Source organism: Haliotis rufescens, unplaced genomic scaffold (genome assembly GCF_023055435.1).
Source record: "Haliotis rufescens isolate VD_foot unplaced genomic scaffold, xgHalRufe1.0.p SCAF_22, whole genome shotgun sequence".
NCBI classification, from domain to species: domain Eukaryota; kingdom Metazoa; phylum Mollusca; class Gastropoda; order Lepetellida; family Haliotidae; genus Haliotis; species Haliotis rufescens.
In genome coordinates this window covers 12,364,724-12,378,652 of record NW_025963913.1, presented here as the reverse complement: position 1 = coordinate 12,378,652, position 13,929 = coordinate 12,364,724, and the positions used below count along the sequence as shown (strand labels likewise).

General features: G+C 42.7%; 1 protein-coding gene across 8 annotated transcripts in view; it reads left to right on the top strand.

Annotated features, from left to right (window-relative positions):
* LOC124118552 (SLIT-ROBO Rho GTPase-activating protein 1-like) overlaps positions 1-13,929 on the top strand; it is a 207,929-nt gene that overhangs the window by 186,098 nt on the left and 7,902 nt on the right. For 6 of the 8 annotated variants that reach the window (XM_048401518.1, XM_048401521.1, XM_048401520.1 and 3 more), the window contains 7 exons: positions 2,291-2,368; positions 4,904-5,038; positions 5,136-5,238; positions 5,501-5,704; positions 6,458-6,519; positions 7,033-7,044; positions 7,732-7,915. In XM_048401518.1, coding sequence (XP_048257475.1) covers positions 2,291-2,368; positions 4,904-5,038; positions 5,136-5,238; positions 5,501-5,704; positions 6,458-6,519; positions 7,033-7,044; positions 7,732-7,915 — 778 coding nt within the window. The remainder of the gene's footprint in view (positions 1-2,290; positions 2,369-4,903; positions 5,039-5,135; positions 5,239-5,500; positions 5,705-6,457; positions 6,520-7,032; positions 7,045-7,731; positions 7,916-13,929) is intronic. The other 2 variants (XM_048401515.1, XM_048401519.1) reach the window with 1 other exon arrangement.

Below are 13,929 nucleotides of genomic sequence, written 5' to 3'. Positions count from 1 at the left end.
TATGATGTATGGAGCCATGCTGGCTGTACTGCAATATGTTGATTGAGTATGATGTATGGAGCCATGCTGGCTGTACTGCAATATGTTGATTGAGTATGATGTATGGAGCCATGCTGGCTGTACTGCAATATGTTGGTTGAGTATGATGTATGGAGCCATGCTGGCTGTACTGCAATATGTTGATTGAGTATGATGTATAGAGCCATGTTGGCTGTACTGCAGTATGTTGATTGAGTATGATGTATGGAGCCATGCTGGCTGTACTGCAATATGTTGGTTGAGTATGATGGATGGAGCCATGCTGGCTGTACTGCAATATGTTGATTGAGTATGATGTATGGAGCCATGCTGGCTGTATTGCAATATGTTGATTGAGTATGATGTATGGAGCCATGCTGGCTGTACTGCAATATGTTGATTGAGTATGATGTATAGAGCCATGTTGGCTGTACTGCAGTATGTTGATTGAGTATGATGTATGGAGCCATGCTGGCTGTACTGCAATATGTTGATTGAGTATGATGTATGGAGCCATGCTGGCTGTACTGCAATATGTTGATTGAGTATGATGTATGGAGCCATGCTGGCTGTACTGCAATATGTTGATTGAGTATGATGTATGGAGCCATGCTGGCTGTACTGCAGTATGCTGGTTGAGTATGATGGATGGAGCCATGCTGGCTGTACTGCAATATGTTGATTGAGTATGATGTATGGAGCCATGCTGGCTGTACTGCAATAAGTTGATTGAGTATGATGTATGGAGCCATGCTGGCTGTACTGCAGTATGCTGGTTGAGTATGATGTATGGAGCCATGCTGGCTGTACTGCAATATGTTGATTGAGTATGATGTATGGAGCCATGCTGGCTGTACTGCAATATGTTGATTGAGTATGATGTATGGAGCCATGCTGGCTGTACTGCAATATGTTGATTGAGTATGATGTATGGAGCCATGCTGGCTGTACTGCAATATGTTGATTGAGTATGATGTATGGAGCCATGCTGGCTGTACTGCAGTATGCTGGTTGAGTATGATGGATGGAGCCATGCTGGCTGTACTGCAATATGTTGATTGAGTATGATGTATGGAGCCATGCTGGCTGTACTGCAATAAGTTGATTGAGTATGATGTATGGAGCCATGCTGGCTGTACTGCAATATGTTGATTGAGTATGATGTATGGAGCCATGCTGGCTGTACTGCAGTATGCTGGTTGAGTATGATGTATGGAGCCATGCTGGCTGTACTGCAATATGTTGATTGAGTATGATGTATGGAGCCATGCTGGCTGTACTGCAATATGTTGATTGAGTATGATGTATGGAGCCATGCTGGCTGTACTGAAATATGTTGATTGAGTATGATGTATGGAGCCATGCTGGCTGTACTGCAGTATGCTGGTTGAGTATGATGTATGGAGCCATGCTGGCTGTACTGCAATATGTTGATTGAGTATGATGTATGGAGCCATGCTGGCTGTACTGCAATAAGTTGATTGAGTATGATGTATGGAGCCATGCTGGCTGTACTGCAATATGTTGATTGAGTATGATGTATGGAGCCATGCTGGCTGTACTGCAGTATGCTGGTTGAGTATGATGTATGGAGCCATGCTGGCTGTACTGCAATATGTTGATTGAGTATGATGTATGGAGCCATGCTGGCTGTACTGCAATATGTTGATTGAGTATGATGTATGGAGCCATGCTGGCTGTACTGCAATATGTTGATTGAGTATGATGTATGGAGCCATGCTGGCTGTACTGCAATATGTTGATTGAGTATGATGGATGGAGCCATGCTGGCTGTACTGCAATATGTTGATTGAGTATGATGTATGGAGCCATGCTGGCTGTACTGCAATAAGTTGATTGAGTATGATGTATGGAGCCATGCTGGCTGTACTGCAATATGTTGATTGAGTATGATGTATGGAGCCATGCTGGCTGTACTGCAGTATGCTGGTTGAGTATGATGTATGGAGCCATGCTGGCTGTACTGCAATATGTTGATTGAGTATGATGTATGGAGCCATGCTGGCTGTACTGCAATATGTTGATTGAGTATGATGTATGGAGCCATGCTGGCTGTACTGCAATATGTTGATTGAGTATGATGTATGGAGCCATGCTGGCTGTACTGCAATATGTTGATTGAGTATGATGTATGGAGCCATGCTGGCTGTACTGCAATATGTTGATTGAGTATGATGTATGGAGCCATGCTGGCTGTACTGCAGTATGCTGGTTGAGTATGATGTGTAGAGCAGCAGTATCTGTATTGCAGGTATGCACCACCAGGGAATTTTCAGAGTGTCCGGAGCACAGCTGGACATCAATCAATTCAAGAACACCTTTGAAACAGGTAAGCCTGTTTGAAGCATAGACCTCACCTGAAGTAGCTAGGATACTGGGAATCATGAAATTAATACAAGAATGAAAATAATGTGAAAAATGCAAATTCTCCTTGCTAGCATTAATATCTGGAAATATTGGAATATATTGTCACCTTGAAAAGAACCTTAGTTGACAGACAACGGATACCTATATCATAACTGCCATACTTTGAATCGATAATAGTAATATTTGTTGTAGATTGACAATTAAATGTCAACATATTGTTTCTGCGAGATCGCACAAAACCTCAACGATGATTTGTCAAATAATTGTTCCAGGCGAAAAAAGTATCCGACAATACAAAATAGTGCTATCGCATACTCCAGGTCATGGTTATCATTATTTTAAAGATATATAGTAAAACCTGCAATTAAAAAAACATGAGATAAGAATATATTATTCGTAGTAAAATAGTAATTAAAGATATTATTTTTTCCGATCATTGCATCAAAATTCTTTTCCGTTATATAATATGGGTATGTTTTAACTCAAACATCGGTAGATTGGCAGAACGTGTGTACAAAATTTGACTTATCTATGGTCTCCAAATAGTTTAGTGCCAGATTTAGTGCTACTCACGAAGTGTCAGGTCAAGCGTGGTCAGTTTGTTTACAGAGGTTGCAAATTGATCAAGCAGTTATGACAGTCTGGCAGTATGGCAACCTGGTCAAATAATCTTATCATTAGAAGCAAAACACTTGACTCCCATGTGGAGAAGATATCCAGTAACAGCAGTCATACTGAAGACATATATGTGTTCATGTAAGTTCAAAGATTTGAGCTAACGTGTGACACAACACTTTAACATTCTGTCGGCTGACTTGACCTATCTCACCTGAATAGGATATATTTGGAATGTCCTGCTCTTGTTTTCCTTGTTGTTGGGAAGAGGGAGAAGCTGTGGTAACTGCTACAACATCACATCACAGACATCTTCTGTTGTTGTTTACTCACTAGCTGTTGCATTTCAAAAGAAGGGACACTCACATTAATATCATGACACATTTTGGGCTTGGGATTGGGACTCAATTTAATATGATGTGCATGAACCTGGTGATTTCCAGTTTACAGATGTGTGTGACTGCTGATTTATGATTGGTCTACCTAAGTCCTTCAGCAGTGTTTGTGAGGCCTCTCACCTGTTTGGATGCTGTGTTAAGCTGGTTGAAGGGGGCACTGGCTGTCAAATCACCTTTCCTTAACATGCAAAGGGAAATAATTCAAGAATCATTGTAATATATGGCCAGAAGTACATGTTTTTTTAAGAATCTAAGCTTATGTACAGTTTCTGCTATATTTTTAGTCATATTTCCTTTCTTAGGACATCGGGCTCATTGATTTACCCATCATCTTGGGATGCAGTAAAGGGGCATTACTGGTGTATGGTGATATTCTACTTGTTGCGAGTATTTTCATCACTTTGCATAAAGTTGGTGCAAGTTGCTCATACAAGAATTGTTGTCAATCTGTAAACCATATGATACAGAGAAGAAATAAGGAAAGGATAAGAATAAGAACCCCTTTTTATGTTTTGGTTGCCTAAAGTTGATCTATTCATTAATGCTGGTCACATCTCTGATCTAGACATGGTGGTCACATCTCTGATCTAGACATGCTGGTCACATCTCTGATCTACACATGGTGGTCACATCTCTGAACTAGTTGTGGTGGTCACATCTCTGATCTAAACATGCTGGTCACATCTCTGATCTAGACATGGAGGTCACATCTCTGAACTAGACATGGTGGTCACATCTCTGAACTAGTTGTGGTGGTCACATCTCTGATCTAGACATGCTGGTCACATCTCTGAACTAGTTATGGTGGCCACATCTCTGAACTAGACATGGTGGTCACATCTCTGAACTAGTTATGGTGGCCACATCTCTGAACTAGACATGGTGGTCACATCTCTGATCTAGACATGGTGGTCACATCTCTGAACTAGTTGTGGTGGTCACATCTCTGATCTAAACATGCTGGTCACATCTCTGATCTAGACATGCTGGTCACATCTCTGAACTAGTTGTGGTGGTCACATCTCTGATCTAGACATGCTGGTCACATCTCTGAACTAGTTGTGGTGGTCACATCTCTGGTCTAGACATGGTGGTCACATCTCTGAACTAGACATGGTGGTCACATCTCTGATCTAAACATGCTGGTCACATCTCTGATCTAGACATGCTGGTCACATCTCTGAACTAGTTGTGGTGGTCACATCTCTGATCTAGACATGGTGGTCACATCTCTGAACTAGACATGGTGGTCACATCTCTGATCTAGACATGGTGGTCACATCTCTGATCTAGACATGGTGGTCACATCTCTGATCTGGACATGGTGGTCACATCTCTGATCTGGACATGGTGGTCACATCTCTGATCTAGACATGCTGGTCACGGGTCACATCTCTGATCTTGACATGTTGGTTGTGTAGGATACTTGGAGTAGTCAGGGTGCTGCAAGATAGAGTTGTGTATGGATTTCTTCCTATGTTTAGGTGAAGATGCCCTGATTGACGTTATGGACTCAAGTGACATCAATTCTGTTGCTGGGGTTCTCAAATTGTACTTCAGGGAGCTCCGAGAGCCACTGTTCCCACTGCACCTGTTTGAGGAGCTAGTTTCCTGCACACGTAAGTTGTACACTTAGCTACTTTTTAAATCTGAACACTTCAGACAAGGATCTAGGACTTTATTTGTTTTGATATTGTTCCATGTCTGACATTGTAGGTGAGGAAACAAGCCGCCGTGTCGAGAGGCTGCGAGATCTCCTGAGCACCCTTCCAAGATGTATCATCATTGTCATGCGATATCTATTTGCCTTCCTTAACCAGTGAGTCCAAGATATGCTACTATCTATTGAAACTGGGCAGTAGGGTAGCCTTGTGGTTAAAGCGTTCGCTCGTCACGCCGATTCATAACATGGGTACAAAGTGTGGAGCCCACAATGTGGTGTCCCCTGCCTCGATATTGCTGACATATTGCTAAAAGCTGCTTAAAACCAAACCCACTCACTCACTCTTTTGAAACCCTTAAAAACAGGGTAAAATATGATGGTTGCAGCAAAAATGTATTAAGCCCGCGTTGTGTTCCAGCTTATCAGAGTACAGTGATGAAAATATGATGGATCCATACAACCTGGCCATCTGCTTTGGCCCGACCCTCCTGCCCATCCCGCCTGACCGAGACCAGGTATCCTTCCAGGGCTCTGTCAACGAGATCATCAAGACCATCATCACTCACCAGGAGGAGCTGTTCCCCAATGATGGCGGAGAGGTGTATGAAAAGTGTATTCTCGGGTACGTGGAGGTGTATGAGGAGTGTATAAACGGGTACGTGGAGGTGTATGTGAAGTGTATTCACGGGTACATGGAGGTGTATGAGTAGTGTATTCACAGGTACATGGAGGTGTATGAGAAGTGTATTCATGGGTACATGAAGGTGTATGAGAAGTGTATTCACGGGGACGTGGAGGTGTATGAGAAGTGTATTCACGGGTACATGGAGGTGTATGAGAAGTGTATTCACGGGGACGTGGAGGTGTATGAGAAGTGTATTCACGGGGACGTGGAGGTGTATGAGAAGTATATTCACGGGTACATGGAGGTGTATGAGTAGTGTATTCACGGGTACGTGGAGGTGTATGAGAAGTGTATTCACGGGTACATGGAGGTGTATGAGTAGTGTATTCACGGGTACGTGGAGGTGAATGAGAAGTGTATTCACGGGTATGTGGAGGTGAATGAGAAGTGTATTCACGGGTACGCGGAGGTGAATGTGAAGTAGAGATATATGAGCCATGTGCAGGACACAATGTTGGCGTCATGATGTGCATACTGAGAAGTTGCAATGTCACAAACCAATGGGGTTATGTCTTTACTCTTGTCACCATGAGATACTCATAGATACGGAACTGAATGTTATTGGGGACCCCTACTGTTCTTCAAGCAATTTAACAGATCAATATTTGCATGCCATGCCAACCAGTAGGTTAAACGACCGAGGGCAGAATTCCTCCACCTAGCAATATTTACCATGTGGTTCTGTTTCAGGGACAACTCCAATGACACAGGCGAGGATGATGAGACAAGCTCTATACCCAGTGACGAGGAAGGTGAGTGTGTCGGGGTCACTCACTATCATCATTGCCTTACACTTTCTACAGGCTCTCATTTAACAGAATTCTCTGTCTGCAATCATGAAGCATTATGGAACTCACCAGTTCAAATGAAGCACGCTCACTTTAATTCAATACCATTCCTACACGAACAGGTTTCCTAGATGATGACATCATGATGTGTCCACTTGTGTAAACCCTAACAGCTGATAACTATCTCCCAAAATTAGGTGGCCATTAAAGAAAATAATCATACTCAAGAAGTTGTTCACCGCCATTTTTTCTTTAGTTCTCCGTTAGATTATATGTAACATTTTGAAACTCAATAAGTTTTTGAATAATTTTGGTTTGGTCACCGTAGTTTTGTTTTGCACAAATGAAACAATGGTTCCAATGTGTCCTTGCTAGCTAATGTAAGGAACAAGAAATAGATCGGAATTGTTCTTATTGGGTCAAATCTTCTGAAAAACTACTGATTCCCCTGTCTGCATTGGGTATTTGATATTTCAGGATCCATTTGTGGTAAGGAGGGAGTCGTGATAGTCATAGTGCCAACAATCACCTGTTTTCTTTTGTTCACTTGCATGGCAGATTTATTTTGTTTGTTTTTTTGTTTGTTTTTTTTCACATGTAATTGCCAACTTGATCACACCTGTTGCTAAATCATTCACCAACAGAAGCTTTATAACATGCATGTCTGCAATTAATGTTGAGTTGTATCTAAACTTGCTACGTGAGAGGATAAAGTGTACGATGTATCAATGATGTACATTGCAGTACTCGTGTGCAGAGTGTCAGACAGATGCCGCTGACTAGGGCGGTTTCTAGATTGTCAAGCTTACCCCATAGTGTATGACCTGGTTGATTAGAATGACAAGCCTGGAGTAGAAGTAGTCATGTAGATAGACAAATAACTACTTTCGTCTGTGTCTACCTTACCATGACAATTTGTGGCTTTAACTGGAACAACATAACAATTTCTCAATATTTTCAGGAAGTAAATTGGTTGAGGGACATGATTTGATCGTATGTGATTTGACAAATTCCTGTCATTCAAGTCAATGACTCTATATTAAGTAACTGGCATTCTCTGCTGCTTATCATTGAAACAGAAATAATGAAAATATACCCATAATTTATCAGTAAAAGATTAATTAGCCTATTTGGTTAATATTAAAAGATTTGTCACCAGAATCTTTCTCTTCATAGAACCTGATCTTCTGGAGGCAACAGCATTGTATGACTTTGAGGGGCGCACTGGGCGGGAGCTGACGTTCAAGAAGGGAGACACGCTAATCATCTACAACCAGGTGTCCAATGACTGGTGGGAGGGATGTTGTCACGGCCAGGAGGGCCTCATCCCTGATAAATACATCTCTCTTGTCAAACAGGGGTATGTATAGAGGGCCTCATCCCTGATAAATACATCTCTCTTGTCAAACAGGGGTATGTATAGAGGGCCTCATCCCTGATAAATACATCTCTCTTGTCAAACAGGGGTATGTATAGAGGGCCTCATCCCTAAAAAATACATCTCTCTTGTCAAACAGGGGTATGTATAGAGGGCCTCATCCTCGATAAATACATCCTCCTAGTCAAACAGGGGTATGTATAGAGGGCCTCATCCCTGATAAATACAGCTCCCTAGTCAAACAGGGGTATGTATAGAGGGCCTCATCCCTAATAAATACATCCCCCTAGTCAAACAGGGGTATGTATAGAGGGCCTCATCCCTGATAAATACATCCCCCTAGTCAAACAGGGGTATGTATAGCGGGCCTCATTCCTAATAAATACATCTCCCTAGTCAAACAGGTATGTATAGAAGGCCTCATCCCTAATAAATACATCCCCCTAGTCAAACAGGGGTATGTATAGAGGGCCTCATCCCTAATAAATACATCTGCCTTGTCAAACAGGGGTATGTATAGAGGGCCTCATCCCTAATAAATACATCTCCCTAGTCAAACGGGAATGTATAGGGGGTCTCATCCCTGATAAATACATCTCTCGTCAAACAGGGGTATGTATAGAGGGCCTCATCCCTGATAAATACATCTCTCTTGTCAAACAGGGGTATGTATAGAGGGCCTCATCTCTAATATATACATCTCTCTTGTCAAACAGGGGTATGTATAGAGGGCCTCATCTCTAATATATACATCTCTCTTGTCAAACAGGGGTATGTATAGAGGGCCTCATCCCTAATAAATACATCTCCCTAGTCAAACGGGGGAATGTATAGGGGGCCTCATCCCTGATAAATACATCTCTCTTGTCAAACAGGGGTATGTATAGCGGGCCTCATCCCTAATAAATGCATCCCCCTAGGCAAACAGGGGTATGTATAGAGGGCCTCATCCCTAATAAATACATCTCCCTTGTCAAACAGGGGAATGTATAGGGGTCCTCATCCCTGATAAATACATCTCTCTTGTCAAATAGGGGTATGTATAGAGGGCCTCATCCCTGATAAATACATCTGCCTTGTCAAACAGGGGTATGTATAGAGGGCCTCATCCCTTATAAATACATCTGCCTAGTCAAACAGGGGTATGTATAGAGGGCCTCATCCCTGATAAATACATCTCTCTTGTCAAACAGGGGTATTTATAGAGGGTCTCATCCCTGATAAATACATCCCCCTAGTCAAACAGGGGTATGTATAGAGGGCCTCATCCCTTATAAATACATCTGCCTTGTCAAACAGGGGTATGTATAGAGGGCCTCATCCCTAATAAATACATCTCTCTTGTCAAATAGGGGTATGTATAGAGGGCCTCATCCCTGATAAATACATCTCCCTAGTCAAACAGGGGAATGTATAGGGGTCCTCATCCCTGATAAATACATCTCTCTTGTCAAATAGGGGTATGTATAGAGGGCCTCATCCCTTATAAATACATCTGCCTTGTCAAACGGGTATGTATAGCGGGCCTCATCCCTAATAAATGCATCCCCCTAGGCAAACAGGGGTATGTATAGAGGGCCTCATCACTAATAAATACATCTCCCTAGTCAAACAGGGGAATGTATAGGGGTCCTCATCCCTGATAAATACATCTCTCTTGTCAAATAGGGGTATGTATAGAGGGCCTCATCCCTTATAAATACATCTGCCTTGTCAAACAGGGGTATGTATAGAGGGCCTCATCCCTTATAAATACATCTGCCTAGTCAAACAGGGGTATGTATAGAGGGCCTCATCCCTGATAAATACATCTCTCTTGTCAAACAGGGGTATTTATAGAGGGTCTCATCCCTGATAAATACATCCCCCTAGTCAAACAGGGGTATGTATAGAGGGCCTCATCCCTTATAAATACATCTGCCTTGTCAAACAGGGGTATGTATAGAGGGCCTCATCCCTAATAAATACATCTCTCTTGTCAAATAGGGGTATGTATAGAGGGCCTCATCCCTGATAAATACATCTCTCTTGTCAAACAGGGGAATGTATAGAGGGCCTCATCCCTAATAAATACACTGTCTTGTCAAACGTGGGTATGTATAGAGGGCCTCATCCCTGATAAATACATCTCTCTTGTCAAACAGGGGAATGTATAGAGGGCCTCATCCCTAATAAATACATCTCCCTACTCAAACGGGTATGTATAGAGGGCCTCATCCCTGATAAATACATCTCCCTAGTCAAACGGGTATGTATAGAGGGCCTCAACCCTAATAAATACATCTCCCTAGTCAAACGGGTATGTATAGAGGGCCTCATCCCTGATAAATACATCCCCCAAGTCAAACAGGTATGTATAGAGGGCCTCATCCCTAATAAATACATCTCCCTTGTCAAACAGGGGTATGTATAGAGGGCCTCATCCCTGATAAATACATCCCCCTAATCAAACAGGGGTATGTATAGAGGGCCTCATCCCTTATAAATACATCTGCCTTGTCAAACAGGGGTATGTATAGAGGGCCTCATCCCTTATAAATACATCTGCCTAGTCAAACAGGGGTATGTATAGAGGGCCTCATCCCTAATAAATACATCTGCCTCGTCAAACAGGGGTATGTATAGAGGGCCTCATCCCTGATAAATACATCCCCCTAGTCAAACGGGTATGTATAGAGGGCCTCATCCCTAATAAATACATCTCCCTAGTCAAACAGGGGAATGTATAGGGGGCCTCATCCCTGATAAATACATCTCTCTTGTCATACAGGGGTATGTATAGAGGGCCTCATCCCTAATAAATACATCCCCCTAGTCAAACAGGGGTATGTATAGAGGGCCTCATCCCTAATAAATACATCTCCCTAGTCAAACGGGTATGTATAGAGGGCCTCATCCCTGATAAATACATATCTCTTGTCAAACAGGGGTATGTATAGAGGGCCTCATCCCTAATAAATACATCCCCCAAGTCAAACAGGTATGTATAGAGGGCCTCATCCCTAATAAATACATCTGCCTTGTCAAACAGGGGTATGTATAGAGGGCCTCATCCCTGATAAATACATCCCCCTAGTCAAACAGGGGTATGTATAGAGGGCCTCATCCCTTATAAATACATCTGCCTTGTCAAACAGGGGTATGTATAGAGGGCCTCATCCCTTATAAATACATCTGCCTAGTCAAACAGGGGTATGTATAGAGGGCCTCATCCCTGATAAATACATCTCTCTTGTCAAACAGGGGTATTTATAGAGGGTCTCATCCCTGATAAATACATCCCCCTAGTCAAACAGGGGTATGTATAGAGGGCCTCATCCCTTATAAATACATCTGCCTTGTCAAACAGGGGTATGTATAGAGGGCCTCATCCCTAATAAATACATCTCTCTTGTCAAATAGGGGTATGTATAGAGGGCCTCATCCCTGATAAATACATCTCCCTAGTCAAACAGGGGAATGTATAGGGGTCCTCATCCCTGATAAATACATCTCTCTTGTCAAATAGGGGTATGTATAGAGGGCCTCATCCCTTATAAATACATCTGCCTTGTCAAACGGGTATGTATAGCGGGCCTCATCCCTAATAAATGCATCCCCCTAGGCAAACAGGGGTATGTATAGAGGGCCTCATCACTAATAAATACATCTCCCTAGTCAAACAGGGGAATGTATAGGGGTCCTCATCCCTGATAAATACATCTCTCTTGTCAAATAGGGGTATGTATAGAGGGCCTCATCCCTTATAAATACATCTGCCTTGTCAAACAGGGGTATGTATAGAGGGCCTCATCCCTTATAAATACATCTGCCTAGTCAAACAGGGGTATGTATAGAGGGCCTCATCCCTGATAAATACATCTCTCTTGTCAAACAGGGGTATTTATAGAGGGTCTCATCCCTGATAAATACATCCCCCTAGTCAAACAGGGGTATGTATAGAGGGCCTCATCCCTTATAAATACATCTGCCTTGTCAAACAGGGGTATGTATAGAGGGCCTCATCCCTAATAAATACATCTCTCTTGTCAAATAGGGGTATGTATAGAGGGCCTCATCCCTGATAAATACATCTCTCTTGTCAAACAGGGGAATGTATAGAGGGCCTCATCCCTAATAAATACACTGTCTTGTCAAACGTGGGTATGTATAGAGGGCCTCATCCCTGATAAATACATCTCTCTTGTCAAACAGGGGAATGTATAGAGGGCCTCATCCCTAATAAATACATCTCCCTACTCAAACGGGTATGTATAGAGGGCCTCATCCCTGATAAATACATCTCCCTAGTCAAACGGGTATGTATAGAGGGCCTCAACCCTAATAAATACATCTCCCTAGTCAAACGGGTATGTATAGAGGGCCTCATCCCTGATAAATACATCCCCCAAGTCAAACAGGTATGTATAGAGGGCCTCATCCCTAATAAATACATCTCCCTTGTCAAACAGGGGTATGTATAGAGGGCCTCATCCCTGATAAATACATCCCCCTAATCAAACAGGGGTATGTATAGAGGGCCTCATCCCTAATAAATGCATCCCCCTAGGCAAACAGGGGTATGTATAGAGGGCCTCATCCCTAATAAATACATCTCCCTTGTCAAACAGGGGAATGTATAGGGGTCCTCATCCCTGATAAATACATCTCTCTTGTCAAATAGGGGTATGTATAGAGGGCCTCATCCCTGATAAATACATCTGCCTTGTCAAACAGGGGTATGTATAGAGGGCCTCATCCCTTATAAATACATCTGCCTAGTCAAACAGGGGTATGTATAGAGGGCCTCATCCCTGATAAATACATCTCTCTTGTCAAACAGGGGTATTTATAGAGGGTCTCATCCCTGATAAATACATCCCCCTAGTCAAACAGGGGTATGTATAGAGGGCCTCATCCCTTATAAATACATCTGCCTTGTCAAACAGGGGTATGTATAGAGGGCCTCATCCCTAATAAATACATCTCTCTTGTCAAATAGGGGTATGTATAGAGGGCCTCATCCCTGATAAATACATCTCCCTAGTCAAACAGGGGAATGTATAGGGGTCCTCATCCCTGATAAATACATCTCTCTTGTCAAATAGGGGTATGTATAGAGGGCCTCATCCCTTATAAATACATCTGCCTTGTCAAACGGGTATGTATAGCGGGCCTCATCCCTAATAAATGCATCCCCCTAGGCAAACAGGGGTATGTATAGAGGGCCTCATCACTAATAAATACATCTCCCTAGTCAAACAGGGGAATGTATAGGGGTCCTCATCCCTGATAAATACATCTCTCTTGTCAAATAGGGGTATGTATAGAGGGCCTCATCCCTTATAAATACATCTGCCTTGTCAAACAGGGGTATGTATAGAGGGCCTCATCCCTTATAAATACATCTGCCTAGTCAAACAGGGGTATGTATAGAGGGCCTCATCCCTGATAAATACATCTCTCTTGTCAAACAGGGGTATTTATAGAGGGTCTCATCCCTTATAAATACATCTGCCTAGTCAAACAGGGGTATGTATAGAGGGCCTCATCCCTAATAAATACATCTGCCTCGTCAAACAGGGGTATGTATAGAGGGCCTCATCCCTGATAAATACATCCCCCTAGTCAAACGGGTATGTATAGAGGGCCTCATCCCTAATAAATACATCTCCCTAGTCAAACAGGGGAATGTATAGGGGGCCTCATCCCTGATAAATACATCTCTCTTGTCATACAGGGGTATGTATAGAGGGCCTCATCCCTAATAAATACATCCCCCTAGTCAAACAGGGGTATGTATAGAGGGCCTCATCCCTAATAAATACATCTCCCTAGTCAAACGGGTATGTATAGAGGGCCTCATCCCTGATAAATACATATCTCTTGTCAAACAGGGGTATGTATAGAGGGCCTCATCCCTAATAAATACATCCCCCAAGTCAAACAGGTATGTATAGAGGGCCTCATCCCTAATAAATACATCTGCCTTGTCAAACAGGGGTATGTATAGAGGG